This window comes from Colossoma macropomum, unplaced genomic scaffold, assembly GCF_904425465.1.
Source record: "Colossoma macropomum unplaced genomic scaffold, Colossoma_macropomum, whole genome shotgun sequence".
Taxonomy (NCBI): Eukaryota; Metazoa; Chordata; class Actinopteri; order Characiformes; family Serrasalmidae; genus Colossoma; species Colossoma macropomum.
In genome coordinates, this window is record NW_023494792.1 from 18055439 (window position 1) to 18081810 (window position 26372).

At 40.6% G+C, this 26372-nt stretch overlaps 1 protein-coding gene across 1 annotated transcript in view; it reads right to left on the reverse strand.

Annotated features, from left to right (window-relative positions):
• The window catches only part of znf609a (zinc finger protein 609a), a 112170-nt gene that overhangs the window by 20195 nt on the left and 65603 nt on the right, over positions 1-26372 (reverse strand). The window contains 1 exon segment of the mRNA XM_036576354.1: positions 585-810. Coding sequence (XP_036432247.1) covers positions 585-810 — 226 coding nt within the window.

Consider the following 26372-nt stretch of genomic DNA (forward strand, 5'->3'; position numbering starts at 1 on the left):
AAAACAGAGATGACTTGTCAGATGAGAACAACAAGCTAAAAACTACAGTTAACAACATCTAGATACGTTATCTCAAGTTTGTCCTTTTTATGGCTAAAGTGGTAAAAAGGGGGCTATTTTGTGTGTTTTCTATACAATTTTCTTCAGCAACTGAAGTAGGAGTTACACTAATGCTAGCTTAGTTGTATCTATTAGCCCACAGATCAGTGGCTAGCAGTCAAGATTAAGTGACACCACATGGATTCCCAATGGCTGTATAATGTATTTAAGTATTGCATGCTGAGGATTTCAGTGAGAGAACACTGATGAACGAAAAAAATGAAAATATAAAAATGCCAAACTAATAAGGTGGAAGTACACAATGATGGGCTCAACAACATGACAAGTAACGTATTAAATTCCAGTTTCAGGCCGGTACACCCTTTTAAACTCAAACAACAGATACTTACAAAGTCTTAAAAACACAAAAATGTGCTGTGTGTGGTTGGTGCTCCAAATAGCACTTTCTGAATGTGGTTTTCTTAAATATGATTAAAACTTAAAAAGGGCAGCATAAACCAATATGAATCTTCTGAAGTTCTTACCGTCTTCAGTTTCTTGCCATACAATGCCCTCCAGGTTGACGCTGGTGCCAGGCTCACAGGGGCCTAGACATTCAGGCTCCGTGGCTAGAGCCACATCTGATGTGTTGACGGCCACTGAGCGCGTGCGAACCATGATCTGCTCACAGGGGGAGGAGATATCGCTGCTGCCGACTGGAGCGAGTAGGTGAAGAGGTGGAGGAGCTGGCGTGGAGATTGGTGAATCCATCTGCAAGAAGAAAGACGGGGAGAAGGCAAGGGTCAGATCACAGGGAATTAATGAGGACATTATGCAGCCTTTTTAAAAAGGAAAATATTGTGTTTGATGGCAAATCTAGTCTACTGCTGAAATTCTTAAGTGGAGCACTTTCATCTATCAGCCACAGAAAAATATAAATGCACAACAATTACTGCTATAACTCATGCTCTAATGATCAGACTACTGCAATACTTGTACTCTCACTTTCTCTTGTAGAGAACACTGAAGGGCACCAGCTATGAAATTAAAACCAGTTAAATATGCAACATTAAGCAACACTGAAGCAACATTAGGCTCCATCAGCAGGCTCCCCTATTCACTGGCAATTACGCAACTGCTAAGGGTGACATTTCAAAGTCAAACACATATGGCCTTGTGCATTACCTTAGATTTATTCATCCCTGATGGCATCGTTAGCACTCTGTAATTATTATTCATGGCAGACAATGCTTAAGTGTACAGCATGATTACAACATAAGCTACCAAGGTACCTTCTACAGCTGTTTCCCCATCTCCCTTTTTGTTTGGATTTCACCAATGTTGGTGCTTATTCTGCACTGGGGAGTCAATTTGATAATCTAATTAGAGGTTTTAATGACTCTGCTTACATTAGGCTTTGACTGAGAGATCTCCTTAGCCTCAATCAAATACTGAGCTGTGAGAAACACACACACACACACACACACACGTTCATTCGTATTTCACACTGGAAAGGAAATCTGTGCTAGCCTGGGGGGGAGAAGATCACATTTTCTACATGATAATTTAATTTTCAGGGAGCCTGCTATAAAAGGTGAAGAGGTCACCTGTACCATCTGTAGAGTAATATCCCTGTAATAGGCATCACAGATAACTGTTAGAAATATAACCGGTATAGTCTTAGGTCCTGCTCCTGGGATTTCAAGGGCAACAATATAGCATTCCTCTGTCAGAACGAAGCCTTTGGCTGCTTATTTGCATCCAAATAAAGGTTGAAATAATCTGAATACCTGACAGTGAATACTGGCTCCAGCCTGCTTTAGACACGCTGATACAAGTTCTTTATTTCTTCCATAGGTCGACGGAGCCCCATTCCTGCTTTAACATGGCATTATTATGACAACATGCATGATATTTACTGCATAAGCCCTCATCCTGTAGCGCTGCAGGAGCAGATGCACTGCAGTGGGGAACAGGGTCATCCTAGAGGAAGCTCTGAATTTGAGCCCACAGACGGCCTCTTCCAAGCCTGGACTTGACAGCATGGATCTGTCTTATGTTTCAGACTCCTTCTCAGAAAACGCTAATGCAAACAACAGCCTCAACCTGCAGCGAAGGCTTTCCTGCAGCACATCTGAAATGTATCTTAAGTGTTTAGTCTCTGTCAGACATCCTGCCCAAAACTCACCATTAGAGTAATCAAGAACATAATATTAAGGTAAAACCAACGTTTCCCCTTTAATTACCTACTGAATCATATCAGCCAACCATTCATCATGAAGTTCTGGTAACAAATTATATGTTTTGGGCAGACTGACCGTTTGCTGCACTGCTTATATTTTGTATACAGACAGATTTGCACCTTGTTACACAGAACACTGAAAGACTAAACTGCTAAGGAAGTAGTTGCTTTAAAAGGATTAAATTGGCAATGATTAGTCTGACGTTTATGTATATTTTAACAGCACCCAAAAGCTTTCATGGTGTCATGTCGGAACGAAACCTCTTATCTCAAAAGTGTAATTTTACAGGACAAGGAAAATATTTCAGTGTAAGTTTATTTAGACCGTTTCTATTGGTCCATTCGTCATTACATTTTGACAGTGAAGAGCAGGTGGTACTTTTAAATTATGAGTAAAAAAAAAAATACAAATATGGCCATACAAGGTTTTGTACCAGCATCCTAGTTTATATTTTCACAACAAAGAATTTAGAAACATCTGGAAGCTTGTGCACAGCTTGCTACTGATCATGGGTGCCAGCATAAGCTGAAAACACTGGATCAGATATCAGAGAGAAAAAAAGAATAATTGTGAAGATTCAATCCTGTAACAAATCTACCGTGAAATGGCACACACTCACACTGTTATGTTCTTTGCTATGTATTTCTTCCAGTAGGGCACTAGAGTGATTGAGAAGTTTCAGCATGATGGCTTAGTTTTAGATGATCATCTGAAGTGCTCCATTTAAAAATTAAATTAGCTTATTTTAAAGTTTAGTAGTTCTTAAAGAAACATTTTTGGTTTTAATATCGGTATCAGAAAAGAAAAAGTAGAATCGTGCCACCTCTAATAATCAGCAGGTTATTCATTCATTGACTAATCTGCTTATTTATAAAATTCCAATGTTTAAAATACAAACAGAATCCAGGTAAACATTAGAGAAGCCAGTACAGAGGCTGATCTACTGAATCCTAAAAGGGCGCATAAAGAGAGTATCAAATACTTGTCAGCACAAATGACTAGATAAGAAAACAGATACATGAAAGACAAGTGTCAAGGTTGGGTCAGGAAGTGTCAGATATAGCACTTCTGCTTTCACTGTATTAAGCAGGCTACTTCCTTCAAACCGGCTGTCTAGGGATTCAAATGACTACTGGTTTAGCTACAGAATGAAAAAAATGTGCACAGAGATGACAACACATGTAGTTTATCAGTGACAACTCGTAGTGAGATTATAATGATGTGACGAAGCATGCTGGTCACTGAAAGGACAGCAGAACAGCAGATACTGCAGCAATTTGACGCTCGATTGCTCATCAGATGCACTGAGCACATTTCTGTAAGAGAAGGCAGGGAGGGGTGCTATTAATGAGGCATGCAGAAAGAAGAACAGCAGCTTTTTGGTTTGGTGACTGCCTGCTTTTTTTCACCAGAAGCAACAAGCTCCCAGCTGTACTGAGATGAGAGAAGAGGTCTGTAATTGATGAGGCAGCTGGCACACTCAACAGACGGAGGATTGCTGAGAACACCTCATGAGGCTCTTACCGTTAAGGATATTATTGAGCCCATGGTGCCTGAACAGATGCCTGCACTTGCAGGAGGAGAAGTGGCCTATACACAAAAAACCAGGAGAAGCTAAACGGTGACATTAAACAACCTACAAGTAGGGCTGGGCGATTAAACGATAACGCGATAAAATAATTATTGCGATATAACTTTTCCTCGATAGAGCGATACGACATGTTCGACATAATACACTGTTCTCACACTTCCACGTTCAGCGAAAGCCTTGGTGGCGTTTTCAACTGCAAGGAACGCGACACTACTCTGCTGTCGCCAGGAGAGGGCGCACTTCTGAGTTTTTCTACATGATTTAGAGAGGGAGGGGGCGACGAGTAAGATGAGTCGTTAGCAACGGCTGAACACATTCCCTGTTTGAGTGGAGCGACCGGCGATCTGTTCTCCTGTGAGTGTGAGTGACGAGGTCAGTGGTGTAACTGTACTGTCCTACAGCGAACTCACCTCTTTCCTAACCTCCTAACCAGCTTTAGCAGCGTTAAATCACAATCCTCACAACTACAGCGCTGTTACAGCGCTCAGTCATATTTAGTATGAGTGCATTCACAAGCAACGAAAGAGAAAGAAAGAAGTGGGTTCATGCAACTTACAGTCCTCATTTAAACGAAAGTAACTGAGGAAGCTGTGAGGCATTGGAGAGCAGGAGAGCGCTAGCTTTCCAGGCTAGCTGTTTTTAGCTGCTGGCTAACTTGAAGCAGCGCTCCGTCACTCCACAACACGGCGAACTGATGATACTGTAGATCAAACACGACACAAAAGCACCGCTTTCAGTTTAAACATACCTAAAAAAAGGACTCTGTTTGTCTGGTGTTGATATTTTGCGGTTCACCCCTTAAACTGCTACGATAGAATAGAGAAATCCAGTCGTCGCTAGCTGGTGTCTGAATACTGTGATGTCATTTGTAACAGGGTAGCCGAGCTAAAAATAATCTGTTTTCTTTCTTAAATTATGACTATTACAAAATAGCCACGCTTTTCCAGCTGGTAAAAACGGCTCACCAGACACTTTCTCCCACTCTCCCATGACAGATCTGTGAAATGTTCCACTGTTTGAGTGTTTGTCGTGTTCCGACCATAAAGGATAGTTTAAAACAGCAGTTAACCACCCAGGACCAAAAATCAGCCTTCAAACTTGAAAGAAATAATGATATGACATTTATCGCGGTATGTATCGATATCGAACAATATGAATTTTGTTTATCGTGATAACATTTTTGGCCATGTCGCCCAGCTCTACCTACAAGGTATAATTTCTTGGGGATGCATGGATACCACCTTTTCCCTTCCGATACAGATACCTAATCCTTGAGTATTGGACGATACCAAGTACCGAAACCGATACTAACGCTAACCTAACTAACCTATACGTCCTGATATTTATACAATTACATATTAAAAATATTTTATTTTGGTAAAACCTATGTTCTGCCACACACACATAACATACTCAGCTTGACTGAATGGCATTTACCTGTTAGATTACATATATTAAATACTTACTATTTTTTGTTTATTTCTTGTATTTATTTAGTATTTACAATTACATAATTAGTAACAAGAATCATATTTCACAAATTAAGGAAAATAAAAATATTTTTATTGTGCAAAATAGTTAAAACCAGAACTGAACACCATACAGATAAACCTGTGGTCTGTACATGTAAGCACCTAGCAGCTTCTGTGGTGCTGAATGTTTCATATCCAAATTTCTCAAGTCATTTATCTCATGCAGGCATCACGTTTACTCAATCTTACATCTCTGAGTATCAGACTCTAGAGTTCAGTAAATATAACTGTCATTCATGCTGTCAGGAGCAGCAACTTTCAGCCTTTTTTACGACTTGGCTGAAGCAATGGGCCATCGAGACTCTGCTGCTGTGTGATACAAGAGAACCAAAGGACCATAGGTGAACCACAGGCAGGGCTAGTGGACACACCAGATTTGCTTTTAAGTGAACAACACATCAACGTTCTGGGCAAAATGACTGTGTCGACTTATCTGCAGCCCTACATTCTATCACCAAATTCTTCCATCCTAATCTCTCAAAATCCCACACAGATCCTGTCCTCTTCCTTTTTCTTTTTTTTTTTGTAACACCAGCATGTTCCCTGTCTAACTACATTCACAAAAGCACTCTTGGAGAGAGCTGTGTAGAGTCTCACACTCCAATTTCAGTTCTCTGGGACACACCCTCTCTGTGCATCTCACCACCAATCCCTGCAGGGCTCTCTATTACTTAAAAGCACAAGGGTTTCACTGGAGCTGAAGAATGGAGCTGCAGAATGTTAATCTTGTTGAACAACAGCAGGCAGCACTCATTCTTCAGCAGCTTTCATGACCACAGTGTGGTGGATGGGTGGGAAGTGTTACCAGTGATCCTTCAGCTAGTCCCCCAAAGCTCAAAGCTCTGCATTCCAGGCTAAGCTTTTTAGCCACACTGGCACGTTATTAGCGTCTACTAGCCACATTTTACCTCCTAGTCAATAAATATGGGAATACTTTGTTTCTCAATCTGGCAAATAATCACACTCTATCACACTTGACATAAAATAGCATAATACAGCAACGCATTTGATAATGAAGTATATCAGTTGATACAATTGATGAATGAAGTATATCATTCACAAAGAGACAAAAAGCCAAAAGTGTCAAACGGTGGGAAACAATACTTGATTTAATTTGGCACCCTCTATTACGGTACCTTACATTTACAACCACGGACTTCATAAGAATGAAGTGAAAGCCAAGGCTCTTAAACTCAACATGAATCAGAAGTCACAATGCATTTTCTTTTCATACTGTGATGCATTTCCGTGTGAAATGCAGTATTAGGCAGGGTCTCTGGACTAGGGTTACACTTGATGGCAAGTGGGAGTGGCAGGAGGGGGAGGAGGTACATGATATTATTAGTTAATATTATTTCCCCCTGCCTGCTAGTGCACGATGATGCAATCAAAATCAGATAAGGGGACTCGAGTCAGCAACTCGGACTCAAATCACACGGTGACTGACTCACCCTTAAGTGACTTAACTCGAAACTGTAGACAATATTTCAGTCCAGGGTAAAAAAAAAATAAATAAATAAAAAATTATATTTGAAAGTTTACGGCATTAGGTGCCCCATCCTTAATGTGTCAATGAAACATTTCATTTCCAACCTTTGATGTGTGACTCTGCCTGTCGGTTGTTGCAGTTATTACTGCAATGCTATTCTACCCCAGCTTGGAGCTGCGCCTGGTTTGAGTCTAAAGGGCATTACATTTACTGCATGTAGCTCTTCAGTTCTATCAGACTGAAGGTTTTTCTAATTCTAATGGAAGGCTATTTATTTGCAGCCATTTCAAACCTTTTAGCAGTTTTTAGCACGAGTCTACTTTCACACAATGCAAGACCTGCAGTTAATAACAAGACCAAATTACAGTTCTCTAAGCAAGTTTTGACTAACTAAAGACTCGCACCCCAGAGACTCCAGACTCGACTCGGACCCCAGACACTCGAGACTGGACTCGGATTTGGCATGGATCGACTTGTGACAGTCTCTGATTAAAACTTCGAAGACGTTTTTACATTTTGATTGAAGATTATGGGAAAACAACAATTCTGTCTTTTAAATGATAAGATGAATCATGTTTAATATGAACTAATGCTTAATCATGCTTAATATGACCAGGGGCATGAACTAACATACTGAAAAAAAAAAAAGGTTCAATTTTGATTTTAGGTTGACTTTAATTTAGGATTAGGATCATATTACTCTTCTCCAACTCCAGAGTACTACAGTGACTAAACAGTTTGTTTATCTCTGCAATGTTATCCTTGATTATATAATATTTGATATTTTAAACGTTACATAAAATAAAAGAGCAGAAAAAGAAAAGTAATTGGTGATGGAGTGTCAGACAGGATTACAGGGAAGATTAGTCTGGCACTGCTACATTCAAACACCTGCCCCTTGCTGCACTTCTTTCAAGTAGTATTTGCACAGGTACCATTACAAGCTGTTTCAATATAGGAGGGCAGCGGAAAGGTCATGTGAAATACTTGGCTGGAGGCAAGGCTTGTGAAATAAATGCATAAAAACCGAGCAGAGCTGCTGAGCACATTTGGCAGTTATGTGATATGCTACATTAAACCGCCAGTAAAAACAAAGTGGACCTGCGAACAGTAACAGCGCAGACCTCCTACAATCCAAAGCACGGTGCCTGCAGACCAAAGGCTAGATTGTTCCAAACCAAAAACCAATGCTTACAATTGTAAGGAAAGACCACCAAATGCTAACCATAAGCGAGTGTGCTCTGGAAGAGACACACCACCAAAACCCAAAGTCACTGTACGTTTACAGATGCACAGCCAAAGGCAGTGTATGGAGGAACAGCTGGAGAACAGGCACTGGAAACGAGAGCTAAATTAATACAGAACCGTAGTGGGAGCGACAGCGGCGCTCAACAAAAACAAAGTCGGCTTCCTGGCTCAGCTTCTCCTTTGTGGTTTTAAACACACCATTAGTGGTTCGGAGCTAGTTTTTCTTCAAGCTGTCTCCGTTTTGCCAAGTTTGCGTACACTGGCCTTGCACTTCGTCCACACCCTGGATCTCTAAGCCCTGCTTTGTGGTTAACACACAATTGAGATTTTCAAACAGCTGACATTCAAAGCCAAAAGGCGCCTTATAATCTGGATTGATGACAAGTCTTACCAGTAGCCAACAGACTGGACTTTCTCCATCCTTGCTGAAGGGCCACATAAACTCAATCAAGAAAATATCAAATTATCACTAACGTTTGTATAATCCAGCAGTGTTTGCCTTTGACTTGAGCACTGGGATGTAGAACACACAGCAGGCTGACAGTATGAGTAATGGGTGGTAAATTATTTTATTTGCACACAATACTCCACCACAGAGGTTTAACTAGTGCAAGAAGTCTTGAGGTTGGAATGGGGAACATTCAGTGGTCTAATAAAAGGACTGAAATTTTTCACCTGCCAATCAAATCCGACATTGTGTGGTTGGGGGTGCGTGCATATGTGCGTGCGTATGTGCGTATGTGGGTGTGTGTGTGTCAGTGCGGGTGTTGTGTTAGGGAACCTTCAACCAATCAGCTACTGTCACCATGAGTGTATAGGTTTCTTGACTTTCAATAATGTCGTCTAAGGCCCAAGGACATGGGCCACCACCCAACAACATACAAGAAGCATGTACAATGCCTGTAAAGTTGCTCCTGACAATGTCTAATGTAAAAGGCATTTAAGATAAATTAAGATGAACATTTACCTATGATCCACTAGTCATCCACCACTACGAGTGACAACACTGAGGCACTTAACACCTCTCTTGGGCAAATATGCTCACAGAAAGACATACCACACCCAACCTAAATACTTTTCTGGGCAAACATTATTAACCTTATTTGACTGTCTGTTGGTAGAGGTACACATACTTTAGTCATGAGTCAACAGACAACCCAAGCAAGGTCAGCATTTGAAAGGATGCTTGTGAAACGAACAGTCATTTCCTCAGAGCGCTACCTCATAAACCCTCTAGGGCTGTCACAATTACTCGTCATGGATTAAAACTGATCTTCTCCATGAACTGTTGGCAACTTGCATGGTGATAATTCACATTTGAAACTCCTACTGATCTCTCTTACAGTAAGGAAGAGCATAACAAAAAAAAACCAAACAAAAAAAAACACATTTTATGCGATATAGTGCTTTTAATCAATTTCTTTCTTCCTTGTTTGTCATCTTCCAGTAAAGCATTCTGGAATCTCTGAAAAGCTTTGCACAGTCTGTTAATGTTCGGTTGAGTTTCATTTTTGTTTATTGTATGGTCCTATTAAAAACAGACTACTGGCAAAACTTGTCAAAATAATGGTGATTCCTCAATTATTAATATAATCGATAGTGACAGCCATAAATGTCTCTGGTCAACAGTTGTGAGGCTTCGTCACTAGGATTCTGCCATTCCTCCTCAAGTCTGGAAAACATAAAACTACCACTCCCTGCTCTGCAGGGTATGGAGAATTGGTACCCCTCAGGATAGTGTTTCAGCAAAGGAAACCGATCTCTAAAAACCTTTTTAAAAAATGGAAGGGCAGGAGGTCGACTTGGAAAAGTTGCATGAGATCGGGGTATAACATGAAAGGAATCTTTCCCTATGGTATGGGAAAATGAAGCTTTGGCTGAGAGGTGGGTGTTCCAGCTTCGACTCCATTGAGAACATTCCTGCAGGTCCCCCACCCTCTTCTCCGCAGTGGAAAAATCATTTCAAGTTCAGGACTATTCCAGACAAGCATGGCTGCATGATCTCACCTTTCCAGTGCCCCACGCTGAAGGGCAGAAGCTTTTGAAAAAGGGTCATTTGACCCCACTTGGGAGTTTGAGTCAGGCCCTGGTCAGTGAGAAGAGTTCAGGTCAGGTCACATGTTTCTCTTAACTGCTACACAACTCCCAACGGCGGAAAAAAATACATCTGCTCAACAAGTGTCCAAACGTTAGAACAGAGAGACCACAAGCTCCACTACTGTGAAACAAAAGCTGAAGAACAGGGGCCAAAATAGTTGAATGGTGTCCTCAGTAATGTGGATGGGTCTGGGAGCTTTAAGAGGTCACCAAAATATTGTTGTTGCTAATACCCATAAAATATCAGGCTGTTTTGAACTAAAGCTGCAGCTGCTATAAACTGTTGGGTGTGTCGGCTTTAAATCTATATATAAAAACAAAAACAAACGTGAACCAGTTCAACTATTTTACAGTACAGTTAACAGATATTAAGAGCTGCATATCAGACTCTGTTTGGCAAAAAACACTACGCGGCAGTGTAATAAGTATTAGAAAGCACTGGCTGCTATCTAGAAAATAATCTCAGAGAAATCCTCAAGATAAGATTTATCAAAACAGCACATACGCAGGAGTAAAGGCTCTCCATTAATCAAGCACACACTTTCTATTTAACTCTGACGGTGTTGACACAGTTTAAGTAATGTCACGCTACGTTTAGATAGACTGCATTCCAAACAGCCTTCCAGGTTAACATTGTTAATCTGAGCTGTGTAAACAAAAGGCCACTAAGGTTTTAAACGGCAAGAAAAACCCAAGCAGAAAAATGGAGTTTGTAAGACTTCAAACATCCTCCGGTCAGACTCACATCCTGAATAAAGGAATGTTACAGAGGCTGATTGTGAGGATGAAGAGGGCTAAAACCTTGCCTTGCTTTTGTTCCAACATTCCAGTGCATAAAAAAACAGCGTCTGAAAGTCAATCGACTGCTGGAAAACAAACAGAGAAGGAGAAAACCACATCTCTGGCCATTAAACGAAAACACGTTCACACTGATAGCCAAAACAGACAGCTTTTTTCCCCTCTGATAAAAAGTGAGCAACAAAAGGTGTCAACCGCAAAAGCAAAGCCTCCCCCAACTTTCCACAAACAAATGAGAAACCTGGGTATACGGGCCTACTGCTTTAGAAGGCCAACAGATTCCACAGTGATGCTAAAATGAAGGGGAGTGCAACAATTTAGTGTAACGTGCATAATTTAAGTGAGTCCAAATCAAGTCCAGATGCTAAAACAGCCCAATAAAAAGGTCATGTCCAAAACATGAACACAAAGTATAATTTAAAGGAATGTATGTCATACTGAGATGATTAAAAAGGGACAAAAGAACAGGGAAAAATCCAGGCTACAAGACGGCTGTTTTTAGATGTGTGGCATACTTTTGTCCATTTTTATAGATAACCATGTCATGCAGTATTAGAAACCAAATAAATGTACTTGATTTAACTCGACACAACTAATGTGTGATGATTGAGGTATGTAGTTCACAAAAAGCAGGTTGGTTTGTTACAGGGATGCACTGATATGGGAACTGTGGGCTGATGCAGATGATAATAATGAAAAAAAAATCATTGATAATGCTAAAACCCACAACGCTACAAACCAATGGTTAAAACACTACAAAATAAAACAAAACATTAAAAATAAGAGAAAAGTAAGAGACCGAAAAAAAAATCTAATCTCCATGAAAGTTCATCTAAAAATGAGTGTTCAGTAACGTAAACATACATATCCTGTGCAGATCATCCAATATCTGTTTAAAATATCAGTCACATCTAAACATCTGTCTGATGATCATTTTTTAAGCAATTATTTTATTATTTAGATACCACTGGGGCATTCCTCGTTTGTTATAAGCTTATTTAACCTGGTACATTAGTGGCTCTACTTCAAAATTAAACAAGCAAACTTGATCTGGTCTGACTGACTACATCTGAGGCAAGAAAAAAATGGAGTAATTTCCTCAAATGTCTTGCTATCTGAGACAGTTAAAGGCTGCTTTGTCACATTTGCGAGCAGATATTTCAACTGTGTTGAGCCCTAGTTGGCCATAGACCAGAGTGCTCTGAGTACAGCAATACCTCCGAGTCATAAAACAAATCGGGCAACAAACTGCCCTGACCTATAATTAGAGAGCAGGAGCCACTGAAAATCTGATTCATGGAAACCAAAAGCTCTCTGTAATTTGAGTTTGCTTGGCCTCTGGATGCTGCTCTGCTGACCACATTTGAGGTGCTAAATTGGTAGGTGTGGAGATGCCAAACCCTGAGCCTTACAGTTGGGGGTGGCAGGTCGAGCAGCGAGGAGTTCATGCCAGGCTATTGAGCGACATGTGTGCGCACACACACACACACACACACACACACACTTACAAAAAAACACTCACAAAGTTTACATGATTGTTAACCACAAGTCTCCTGCAACTAAACGCTTTGGAAACCCCCCCACAAATGCTGTAAGTAATACCTCAGGAGGAAATAGCAAGGAAGCAAAAGACAAACAGGCAAGCCAAATAAAGTCATCAAGCCAAAGGCCTCTTACTAATGGAAAACAAGCCCAAGAACAAGCCTTCAAAAGCAAGAAAAGATGTGAAGAAAAAAAGCAGAAACAAAAAGAGAACGACCACATTTATACTGTCACGAAGCAAATAAGGCCAGACCTCCTCACTGCCACCCTCCTCCTCCAACCTACACTCAAGAGAGTCCTTTATTTCATGAAATGTACAGGATACGTTCTCAACCAACAGCTAACAGCAGTGCCTCCTTTAAATGCAGCCCAATCCAGTGACATATTCCATAAGCCTTCCATGGATTCTTCCTTCAAAAGGAACAAAGCTGCATTACCATGTAGCTGAGAACTAGTCATTTCAGATGCAAACTGATAGCTGCTTTGAGAGAGTTGTCTCACCTTTCACGCTCAAAAAGAACTGCTTTCAAGATAAACACGGCATCTCAAGAAAGGAGAAATTTTCCAGCCGACTTCTTGCGAGTGCTGGATTCCCTGCGGATTTCTTGTTATGGTCTTGTCAAGATGAAGAGTGGTACTAGCCTTTCTATAAGGCTCACCCATTTCCAGCTTTTAGTCATTACGGAGCGCGTGTTCTCTGGCTGTGAAAGCGTGGGAGCCTGCAGCAGCAGACGAGAGCCAGGCAGGCAAACAGGTGAACAGAAAGCGGTGGGCAGGAAGAGCCTGTCTGGGTAATTTATGTATCACAGAAAACCTCATTACCACACATCAGCTAACATGCAGAGCGAGTATACGACAGCAGAGCAACACATATAGCATAACGTACATGGTGCAACGAGCCGGTTTAGCACAATTTAAAACACAAACAGAATACATCAATAAAATAGCATTTGTGGAAGATGAACTCTGCCGACAAATCAATGGGGGGGTGGGGGGCAAGCAGTAAACAAGTTCAATTCAGATCAAAGTACAACCAATGACTTTATATTAGAGACTGATTCAGCGCTCATTATTGTTTAGTCAGTTTCCAGCTAAATTAAACTGAGTTAATGATCATTTCAATGCCAGTCAGTCTTTGGCAGCCTGTCAGTTTCCTTTTTACACTGTCCTACTGCAGAATGAAAAGGTGGGAGAGTGAGCACAAGGCACTGTGGGATACGAGGAGGCTGAGTGCTGGGTGTGGCCCAAGGTTTCAGCCCTTAACAACGGCCTCCGAGCACCAATCACCTGTTGCTAAGACGTGAGAGCGCCACGCAGCCTAACATGACAAAGAAACAATGAGCCTCATTCAACAACCGTCCTTAAGAAGAGATTCCTTCTTAAAACCCACTTACACAGTTCTCATGAAGATTCGGACATTCAGCAGTGTTTTCTTATTTGGGATTTGCTGTTAGGTAAGAACAGAATCTACACACAGTCACGATCACAAAGGTGTGAATAATTCTGTGGTTTAAGAACACGTCATGAATGTGACGCAGACCTTTTCTGAGGACCTTTCTCAAGAATAAAATTGAAGAAAAAACATAAGAAGATATTGGTGAATGAGGCCCAATGTCTGGATAAAAAGTATTAAACCAGCTTAAAAACAAGAAGGCCTAGCAGTAGTCTCCAAAAACTCTACATATAACTCAACCTTTACCTGAAGAGACCTCCCCGTTTCCAAGTGACAAAACAACAGTGGATGTGCCTCCCTCCACTGCTCAGATATTAACTATCCACTTCTCACAGTGCTGGAGAGATTATGCGTCACAGAGAGAGAGAGAGAGAGAGAGAGAGAGAGAGAGAGAGAGAAGAGAGAGAGAGAGAGAGAGAGAGAGAGAGAGAGAGTGAGTGAGTGTGTGAGTGTGAGAGAGTGTAAACAAGGGAGAGTAAGAAAGCCTAGGAGAGGAAGTAAGGAGTGGTAACCTCAGCAACACCTGCACTCTGTTGCTAGCAACCAACAGCCGTCCGTCCGCAAATCAACAGGGGCTCAGAGCTAAACTGAGAGCCAAATTAAAAAAAGAGAGGTAACGAGAGGCTACAAAGCACTGACACTAATATTTCTTTTACCACAGTTTACAGCCTCACAGCCTAGGAACTTACAGGCAAAAGAATATTATCACTATAATAACCAGCTGTTTATTTTTTTATAGTTACTATACTGAGTACACAAACAAAATAAGATTTATCAGAACATGTATTACATTCAATAATCCAGTAACACCATGTGATTGCAGGGTTCACTTGAACTGAAGATGAATGTAATTTCCATAGTATAAATGATCAGCTTGCATCACAGACATCCAGTAAATGTAACAGTGGCTGCATGTTGCAACATATATGTACAGTCAATGGTTCCAACTCTAGCTTTCAACTCTGCTATTGCTTGGGTTAGATTGCTGATCATGGCTTTATCCGGTGCAGTCTGCTGAAGTACTGAAATTGACGTGCTTGTAAATGATACTTCAGACAGGATGCCTTTTAAAATCTGTACTTTAGAGAGGGCTACAATCATGGAGTCATAGCAACATAGTGAGTAGGTGGGCTTCAGATGGCTCGAATTAGGAAATGTGTTAAAACAGTGCCTTTAATCTTCAATCACCTAATGAGTTAACTTTGACTCCACTAGATATTGATCTAATAATTTAAATTAAGTGTTTTTAAATGCTCCTGGGTTACTCAAAGATGGATGGTCCATGTTTATAAGGGAGATGTATGACTGTCACCATTTAAAGTTTAAAGGTCCTCCACACACCGTAAAGGTTCAACATTAATTAAAGGCCTTTCCATGAACCAGACATCCAAGCTATGAACCTTCATTTTTGAGGGTGTAATCTCTCCTCTGGACTATGACTACAACCAGAAGGCTTCCTTAAAATGTTTCACATTGTGAAGTATTACTTTCCCATTCGTCTTCATAAAGCAGCAACAGGCAGCTATACAGAGCTCTTGCCACAGGCTTTCAAGGGGATTAAGGGCTGGACTCTGACTGGCCCACTCAACCACGTCTATTTGTTCTGGCAGCGTGCTTTTGATCCTGTTTTCCTGTTGAAAGAAAAGCTCTTCTCTACTCTCGAGTGTTCTCACAGAGGGACGCAGGTTTTATCAAGGACTTTACTGCACTGTGCATCACTCAACTTCCCATCAAACATAGCCAACCTGACAATCCATTCTGCTGAAAAACATCTTCATAGCACAATACTCCACCTGCCATGTCTTTCTCACAGTTAGTTTTGCTGTAGCTTCAGTATGAAGTGCTCTTGCTGTCTGGCAACTATGTATGATGTACTGCAGTGAACAGACTGAACTGAGGGACGTTCTGTGTTCCTGAAATGGCTTTGCAGCACTTTGTTTATGTTTTGGAAAATGATCTTAATGCCAAATTCCCTTTAAAAGCACTACTCATACAGAGAGAGGTGCCCATCTCCTCATATATTCAGAAGGTCTACTAATTTGTCATATGGGCGAGTCCATCACCAAATTATGTAACTTAGAAACTGCTCAGATGCTTCTCTTTTGTCTTGATGTAATAAAGGTTATAGTGCAATTTAGTGCCATTTTATTAGTTGAGCTGAGGCAAAAACAAGTTGTCATGTGTCTAATGAAAACTTTTAACCTCTGACTGCTCCTATAAGACGTTTAGAGTGCAGCACTAGCAAAGTTTGTTGAGCTTCAGCTGTACGTCATCAGCTGGAAGCTACTAAGTATTGACAACTAGGAACAGCTAACCAGCCAGTCAGTCCACCTGACATACAATTAACAAAAAAATGACACCAGTTAATTGTTAATCATGTTTAGCTATATGGCAATGTATTGTCAACTAAAATTTCATGAAGGTCAGAACAAATGAACAGTATTGACAGCATTACACCTAAAGCATAATTATAAAGTTAGTTGTAGAACCAACATGAATTCTGAGAACCCACCTTTAAGCATGTGCAGATGCAGTACACTGATAACACACCACCTTCCTGTTTTAATCACGAGTGTTGCATCACCTTATCTTACTTTGCATCAATTATGTCTATCTAGCAGTGATGCAAGATAGCACAAACAGAGAAAGAGCTGGTTTAAGGCACTAACCGGACTGCAGTGAGCCAAAAAAATGTAACTGATGTTTATTAAATGAGGCTTCAAGTTCAGTGGAAATTCAGTGGCCTCCTTTAATGTGGTCATCACCTACATTACTTGCTGTCAGTGCTGAACTGTACAGGTATTTATACACACATCACACAGCTGCGGTTTTGCGCAAACAAAGACAACAGCACTGAAGCAGCGTGTCGGCTGTTAAAGAATAAAGAGGAAGTTAAGAGAGCAGATGAGACAGCAACAAACAATATCAATGATCTCCTGAAGTTACCCTTCACAGCAAATTACTCCACAGCAGACAGTGCAGCAAACCACTGGGTTTTAAAAAATAACAGCTAGGGATGCATTAAGGGCAAAAAAAGAGAAGTTCAGGAGGCTTAAAGTCAGATTCTTACTGGAAGGAGCTTGGTGGTTGACTTCAGTAGCACGCTATAGATTTCGCTCTTTATGTATGAAAACAAGCAAAGAAGGGGAGGGAGAAGTAAGCATTGGTAGTGGAGGACGTTCCTGTTCTCTGAGAACCCTGGGTCAGCAGAACTCAACGCAAAAGTGAGCAGAGAGCTGAATCCCTCTACAGACAGGATAACAATAAAGACAGTGTTTCTCGCAGGAAAAGAGACCTTGGTGTAAGTACTCAAGGCTAAAGAGGCTGAGTGAGAATTAACTGCAGTGATCTGAGATACCTGTAAAATAGCAATTTTAGATACTTTGGGAAGCTAAAAATGATAATAACTGATATCATAAAAGCTGGTGACTCCGAACTAAGAGCATTAAAGCATTTAAATAACACAGCCATGAGTGATTCTCGCAATATTTAAAGATATCATACCTCATTAAACTATAAAACAAGCCACTTCCAAGTAACAGTGCTTCGTCAGATTTTCACTGATACCGACAAACTCGTGGTTGATTGATTGTATCCTTCAGGCCCCAGTTTACATACCTGCAATGCTGTGCACTACATACTGTCTACCGCATGCAGAGATAGATAACACAGTGTATTGTAGACTGTACTGTGTTTCTGCACTGTGTAGCATTGTGTATTGTAAGTTGAGCATTTGTGAAAAGATCTCCACAATAAATACTGTCCACACAGCTTAATTTGTGTTAAATACACAGTACTGCACAGTCAAACACCATTACTGTGCCAAAGTTGACCAACAAGCACAAGCTCATTTTTTTCATCTTTTTTTTAGTAGATATTTCTGGGGATATTAGATAGAACAGTCAATTGGCATTAGAAAGCAAAATATCAAAAGGAAAAAACTTTCCAAAACCGTTAAAAGTTAAAAAAAAATAAAAAAATAAAAAAATAAATAAACAAATATATAAATAAAAAAAAAAAGATTAAAAGATACAGGGAAAATGGGACTTTTCATAACTGCACAATACCTTGTAGACCACCAAAACTGTTACCACCAGATGAACTTTAAGCTTTCATCTGTGAGAGAGAGGAGAAAATCAAGCTCCCCTCTTACTTTAGATCTGAATAAATTCACAGATGTGTTTGTCGATTCTTCCACTGTGAGACAATTCAGCACTATGAATCTGAAAGGATGTGTAGCTGTCAAGAAGCCATTACTGAGAAAAGAAAAAACAGATTAAAAAGAAGAAAATCTGCAAATCAAACAAAGAAGCTGCTGTTGTTCTCAGAACAGTGGACTTACCATCTCAGAGTCCAGACCTCAACATCACTGAATGTGTTTTGGATTATTTGGATTGTAAGAAGCAGAAAATACAACCAGCTTCTAAGACTGAACTTTGGAAGAGTTTAAAAAAAACACTGCACATTTGTTTGAAAAACTGAAAGGAAGTCTCCGAAAAAAAAATCAAAAGTTGCAAGAAAGGAAGAGTGGGTTTTCTGCCTTTTTACCCAAATGGTGAAAAATGAATAACCTGTACTTAATGGTGGTTTTGACTGGAAATTATATAAATGAAAGGTCTTTCCTGACTTTTGAACATTACCCCCAAATATGTTTGTCTATCTACATTAATGCTACCAGCACCTATTTCTTGGGCACTCTGTTCTGTGATTGTACTGTGGTTTTGTAAGAAATGTACTGGTAACAACAAGCAATTGAACTTCAGCGGGAGTGTGTTTGGACTGTCTGACAAAAACCCCAAAATATCTTTTTCTGCCTTCGGATGAAGTGCACTTTTGAACGCTTGAATTTTGTTCCACCTGACAGCCACAGTAAGTAAGTAGAGTCTTCCACAATGTTCTATGTGGCCTAGTGGGCTAGCCTCTGGCTGACCGACTGCTTCTCAACAGCAGGAACACTTTCTTTTTATTGACTGGTCATATCATACCACTGCCTATAGACAGCTCCACACCTCCTTTCATCAATGGAGGCCTCATCTCTTTCTGTGAACTGGGAAACCAGCACAATGGGGCTCCAAGGGCTTTGTGTGAAGGCTGCCATGAAGGAATCAGTCTATGCCTATTAAGCTATTGGACAAGAAGAAATCCAATAAAGTATAAAACTGATCCAATTTGTCGAAAGCTTTGGAATCCTCAAGCACTGCAGCAGAACATTTGGACTCGTTTATCAATTCCTGACAGCTCAGTTTAGCTCGTGCCATTTTATGCATGGACTTTCAATTGTAAGTGGCATATTACTGCTTTATCACAGCATTCCCATGCCTTGTTACACAATCATAATCAAAAAAAGGGGGCTAACCAGCATAGCTGCTCCAACCACTGTGGAAGTGAAGCCATTTTCCCAGCTCAGAGATCATTACAAACCTTCATTTATGGTTACCATGAAATATTACATGACAACATGAAAGGGTCACTTTAATCATCAGTCTTTGTACTGAAGAAACTCGAGACTAAAGGCTCAGCAACTGACAGGAGCTCTCTTTGTTAGCAAACATACTGCTAAATCTATATTCTCATACATAGTCTAGGATTTCCACTCATAAAATCCCACTGGAGAAAATAAATCTAAAGCTTGGAAAAATATAGCTGCCATGTTCCTTTAGAAGAGTACATAAAGGAGAACAAAGCTCTCTGAAGACTTCCAGCCATATACACCATAGCAAAATGGCCAAGTGCTATGGCAACTGTCAGAATCATTCATACTCTGCTCCTCTAACAATTAAATCTCCAATACTGTCTACCTTTTCCTTCATCTCCTGTCATCTCCTTTCTGCCTCATCTCTGTCCATCTGTCAGCTCAAGTCATTCCATAGGAGCAGTATTTATTACAATAATAATTCACGTTCTTGTCAAGGTCAGCCATGGAGGCAGCGGCAGCAGAGCTGGGGAAGGGAGGGGACAGGAGGAGAAGGGCAGGGTGAACAGAGAGAAAAAGACAGAGATAAGAAGTCTCGAGGACAGAGCTGCTCGGCTCCTTAAAGCGCCAAAGTCAAAGAGCCAAAAAACATACAGGACCTAAAGCGTTTTGAACTGCTCTCTGAACGCCGAAATCTCTGAATGCCATTCACATACATTTCTCCACTGGAGATTTTAATAACACAGCAGCCAGGGAACAGTCTCACACTGAACATGAGGGATATATGTATTGTCAATTCTACATGGCTTTAGCCAAGAACCTCCTCCACCCAAGGGAAGATAAATGGGGATGCACAACTGGAATCAGTCAAGATTGGATCTGGCAGATTTTGGCTCCAAATACTAAATCAGCAATCAGCCAATTTTTTATTTTTATCTTGGATGATGTTTATGAAGTCATTACCATGAGTCAACCAAGTGCACTCACAACTGCCTATACCAGAATCCTATAACATAATTATGCATGGCTCACTGTGCTAGATAGCCGCTTGCATTCAGTACAGAGTTTTGCTTGATTCATGTCACTTAAACACACAACTGATTTGTTATTAACAAATTTAATGCGAGCTTGGATCATTAATCGTGTTTCGCATATTGTGACTTTGGCTAACAGAAAGTATGGGAAATGTGCTAGAAATTGGACCAAAAAAGGAAAACAAGGCTATAAAGAAATCAGAATCAGCCATAAAAAGTCATAATTGGTGCATCCCTATTGATGTAACATTTTTTTTAGTTTTATTTCACCTGAGATCCACTTAAAGTTTGTGTAGTTTTATGTACCAAAAAGCACCAAAATTAGAATTAAACAGGCTGTTTTTTGTTTTACTGTGCCTTTATTAGGACTGATATATGTAAATGACCTCTGTTCTGGATTATTGCATATTGTTCAATAAGCAGTCTGAGCTGAATCACTCTTTATAACTTCAGCATGAATGGGTGGGGCTAGATTGCTGCAGACTGAACAGGGGGAAATGCATGTAAATGCATTGCTTTTTATGATATCACAAAAACACTGAATTCAAAACTGGCTGTTTTTACAGCTCAGATTCCACATATCTGTATGGACTGTTGAGTGAACGGTACCTTTTGAAAGATTTTAAGTGTTTACATACTGCATCACACTCTTATTTACAAAAAAAGTGTAGAAAATGTGGCTTTCCTGTTATATGAGCCCGTTAGGTAAACAGAATGGCTTTAGAGGTAGGACTACATGCCCAAAAGAAGGTCAAATCAACAAGCCAATGGCCTCGCTTGCAGACATAATCTTTAGGAGAACAGCTAATGGGGTCAAACTAAGGTCCTTTTTTCCACCCAATTAGGTATGGTTTTCCCATTTACAGTCCGCGCTCTGTGTGCGAGGAAGCACTTCACCATCAGTGATAGATGGTAAAAGCTGTGCATGCTTCCTCTCAGGCATGTGACACCTGCTGCTCCACTTCTCTGAACCAACACTCTCATTCAAACTCTCACTGACAACACAGTTACATTCTCTACTCTCTCAACACACTTGGGGGAGGAGCGCCAACACGAGTACTTTGTGACACCTTGCTGAAAGAGCGTCAAGTATGAAAGAGCAACAGCTAAACATTAACAACACAAGGTTTGTGGTAGATAAATTAATATATGGGTCAACAAACGGCCCAAAACCTTGCCGGTGGTGTAAAATCAAGTTGACAAACAGCAACACAGAAACACAAATAGACCCATCAGGTCTAGTCAGCTTTTGACACCCAGGCCAGACATGTCTGATGTCTGTCACGACAAGACAAAAAGGGATTCAAAGAGTAAACAGTGGAATACGAAGTGTAACACTGCAGCTGAGGCAAAGCAGACCAACAATTCTGTCCCTTTAGTCAGCTCCTGCAAGATCCTATACGGACTCATTTCCACTAGGGATAGGCTTATATAGGAGTCTTCAGGCTACAGGCTACTGCACACCTGCACACTGGTCAGGAGACAGTGACCAGATACAATGACACCACCATGCTTACTATTACTGTACTAAATTAAACCGAGACAACATATCTATAGTCACATGTAGCTCGAAATCTACACCAAAAAGAGTGTCAATCTAAAGTATAAGATAAACAGACAAAATCTAATGATCTGTTCCCATCTTAGCAAATGCTACCACAGCCACATTGTATTTGACCTCATACCTTTGAGATGATCTGTGAGGAGTTAGTTATCTGATACCAAACACGATAAATACACTAAATGATGCTGACAGTTTAATTCTGTGACATCTATATGAGCAGGATGTATGTCGTTGCACCACCTGCTGTGGCGGCTCAGAACTTCTCGTTCAGTATGACTAACCTTCGGCTGGCTTGTAAACAGTTTAGGCACATCATGTTTTTTATAAGAATGCATAATGTAGAGATAAGCTCATTTGCATGTAAAAAATTCCAATTTACATAATGTCCTGACTTTGAATATGTAAACGTTCTGAATCCCTGATTTCATTTGCAGCAGACAAAGACTTCAAACTGTCTTACGTGAGTACAGCATTAGTCTACCTCTCATTGCTGCCTATGAACCACAGCCATGAAAAATCTACTTCCTTTCCTCACTCTCTCACACTCCCCTCCTCCATCTGTCCCCTCTCCCTCCATTTCTTCTCCTACATCCTGAAATAACCCTCTCTAAATAATCCTTGAGAAACGGACACAACTTTAGTTGGTGCAGAGAAGCACTACAAGGACAGTGCTTGTTCATCCAAAAGAAAAAAAATAAACTACTGCTTTATATTTGGTGGTGCTGAGAGAGACACTGGGTCCATTTGTAGTACTTTAGTCAAGGTTTGGCTGTAGTGCAGCAGAGCAGTGTGGCTTGAGAGAGCTGAAGCTCAGTGCCAGGGCGGCACCAGAGAGGCACTGCATAATATGCGAGAGAGAGAGAGAGAGAGATGTCCCTTCAAAGGAGAGGAGGAGGGGAGAGTGCCAGAGAGCGACACAGACAGACATGAGGCTATTTATAGTAGCTTGGACGCTTTGGGCTTCCTCTTACTGATCAACACACCAGGTGGGAGAGGTGGGCCTCAGAGAGTGTGAGAGAGGGGGTAGGGAGAGGAAAAAAAATAAACACTTCCTCACATTAAGGATCCCATCCTCCCTCACCATTTTTCACAGACACACAGCCTGACAGCTCACACTCTTTAGCCACTGGAGATTCAAAACCATGTCCCCCAGTCAGGCTGTGAGGGTGGAGTTCAGGTCAGCAGGGAGAAAGACGAAGTAGTACTGCTGACTGAAAAGCACTGCTGAGGTAACAGCACACAGTCAGTATGAGTATGTGAGTTGAGTGACTTCATCATCAGTTTTTACTTTTTTAAAACAAGCTTGGGGGTTTCAGTCAATACAGAACTGACAACACACAAAGTATCACTTCTTCTTTGGAGTTTTCTGGAGTAAGGCCACAGAGAAACCACTTTTGGATCCCTAAAGAACCTTTCAATGGACAAACCTTACCGTACATCGTTATCAACACTGACTATTACCTAGTGCTCCTGACCACGATATTAGTGATTTTACTGTTTTAACAAAGCACCAGACCAACTGAATTTTCACACCTTTTCACACTGAACTGACGGCATCAAATCAGGTTCGGTTGGAATTCACCAAATGTAACGTTAATGTTTCCACTATAGCTAATGTGGCAGCAAAAATTTTCTAGAAGTCTAAGCATTTCTTCACAGTCTGACGCGATGGTTGGGTTATTTAAATATGTGGCAGTGCCGACGAAAGAAAAAGAATGGGATAGGATGATGACGACTGTGGAAACAAACAAATTAGAAAGTTCAGAGTTGAGCGGAAGCAAGAATACATGTGGCTGGAGTATGATTTGGAGTGGGACGTGATGTTCTGTCGTGCATGTTGTTTCCATGACAGGCAGAAACCACAATTTCATTGTTCACTGTGAGTAACTCTTTTAAAAAACACACAATATTTAAAAGCACGGCCACAGCTTTCAAGACAAGCTGTGTGATTTCCAATGATCCCATTAAACCCTCAGGATTGACTGATCCAACCCTGATGAAGATGGGGCTGGTTTAGTGAGACTGAATAATAATTAAAAAAAAGATTGGTTTAACTTCTGTAGTGAAAAACAAATTGAGGACATAGTATAGAATCACAGCAAAAAGAAACCAAGCTGAGCGGTTCTTGTACTGAAGCAGAATTTTAAATTTACATTTACGGCATGCTGCACACTTACAATTTGATCATTTTTACACTGGTAGGCGAAGGTAGTGTTAGGAGTCTTGCCCAAGGACTATTATGGGAATAGTGTAGGGTCCTTGCCCAGGCGGGGGATTGAACCGCAGTCTACAGTGTAGAAGGCAGAGGTGTTACCAACTACACTATATCAACCACTATACTAACTACTTTAACTGTAAATACAATGTATGTATTTGACAGACATGTTTTTATGAATCTTTATTTTGGCTACAAGGTTCATTTGCGTGGTGACTCGAATTGCAAGTGTACACTTTTACATCTGTCAATCCCTGCTGTGCATCCAAGCCAGAAACTATTCAGGAATCTTTCTTTTTACGAGTGTGGCCCAACAATGGATGATCAGTGGAGAAGTGATAAGTGACAAGTCCTGTGGTTAGTGTTTTGCTAGCCAGGGAAGTATCCACTGAACATAAACTGCTTTATGGGTCAGAGGTCCGGCACCAAACAGATGGTCCAATTACACATTACATTTTTGAGGAAGATGATAGAGTTTCTTTTCAAATGACTGTGTGTTACTAGAATGATCCCACAGACCACCTTTCAGAATGCTTTGTAAAACATGTGCATTAAAATACATTTCATCATTCCTGACTTAAACAGTGGAAAATTGTAGAAAGCATTCTGCACTATGAGACCCCTTTTGCCGCATGATTACACTATAGCACTGCTACACATTGCGATTATATATCACCATGCTCCTATATGAAATTCACACATCGGTCTCTTTGAATATTGGATCTGCACAGCATACAGTCCAAAGAGGAGGATTATTAAAAACACCACAAAACAAGATTTTGCACCCAACACATAGATGCTTTCACGTAAAATGAGCGAGTTAAAGAAAGAAAGACACTCACAAGGGTATAAATGGTGGCTTATAACAGCACTTCAGAGTCAAGCCCTCCATAACATACAACTATGTCACGTAACTACCATGAACAGTTACCACTTCTTGACGTCACCTCTGTTCCAGTTTAGCCTGTTTAACCTTACGGTATTCTGTGTCACATTGTTCACGTATACTGTGTCTTGGAGGGAGGGGGAAGGTCCAGCTACAGTTCAGCTCTTAACATAAGGGGAAACATTTTGGGAATAAGTGTGTCTGGCCTTGAGCAAGAACACTTCAGACTTGCTCAGACACCTCATTTATAAAATTTGCATGGATGTAACCCCAAAAGCAGACATATAATCACATGGAAAAATGTGCATATTCCTGAGTAAAATGACTGTACAAATGTCTTATTTATTAATCACGAATGTCTGAAATCATCTGCATGCGAAGTAGCTTAATAGCTCTGCCCTGTGGATGCCCTCAATTATCCTTTTATGGTAGAAACTGTATCTTATAAATCACCGGGGTACATGAACTAAATGAATTATTGATGGGTTTTTCTTCAGTGAAAATGAGCTGAGAACAATTTCCACTTTGTTATATTCCACTGCGCTTCAAGGTAGAAGTGACATGGAAACAAGTAACATTAAGTATGGCTCTTCAAGCTGTCGCAACTACATATGACACTGTGAAAAGACGTAAAAACGTACTCCACACATACGCCATCCTGAGAGAGCCGCAAAAAAAGTTTATATACATACATACCCTGAAATCCAGCTCGTATGCCTGGTTTAATGAAACCTTTAATCGACACCATATGCTCAAATATGTATCTACCAACACATCACATGGCTTGTGGTGAAAAGATCCTACATAAGCCAACACAAAAAAGACTGGTTTCGTGTTGAGGTGCTATTTGATTCCTATCAAGAGATTAACATTAAGTTATGAAGTCTTGGCCCATGTAAGAACACTGGTTCCAAAACTTGTGTGGGTGCAAAATGTCCTTTCTTCAGATAGATTGAAATGGAACAACCAAAAGCATCGGAGCCAGCATGCTAGCCAACTGTGTAGTTGGTGAGTGAGATCTGGACCTCAAAAATGTTTAATATATCAAGAACATTCACTAGAATAGAAGCAAAGATGTGTGAAAGACATAAACCTCTCAGAGGTGATCTCAGAGGGTTCACCACAAGACGCAAAGCACTGGCATACCTCAAGAACACAAAGATCTTGTTACAGTTCGCTAAAGAGGGGCTGTAGAACTCGATGAGATGAAGACAATAGGTTTTAACTG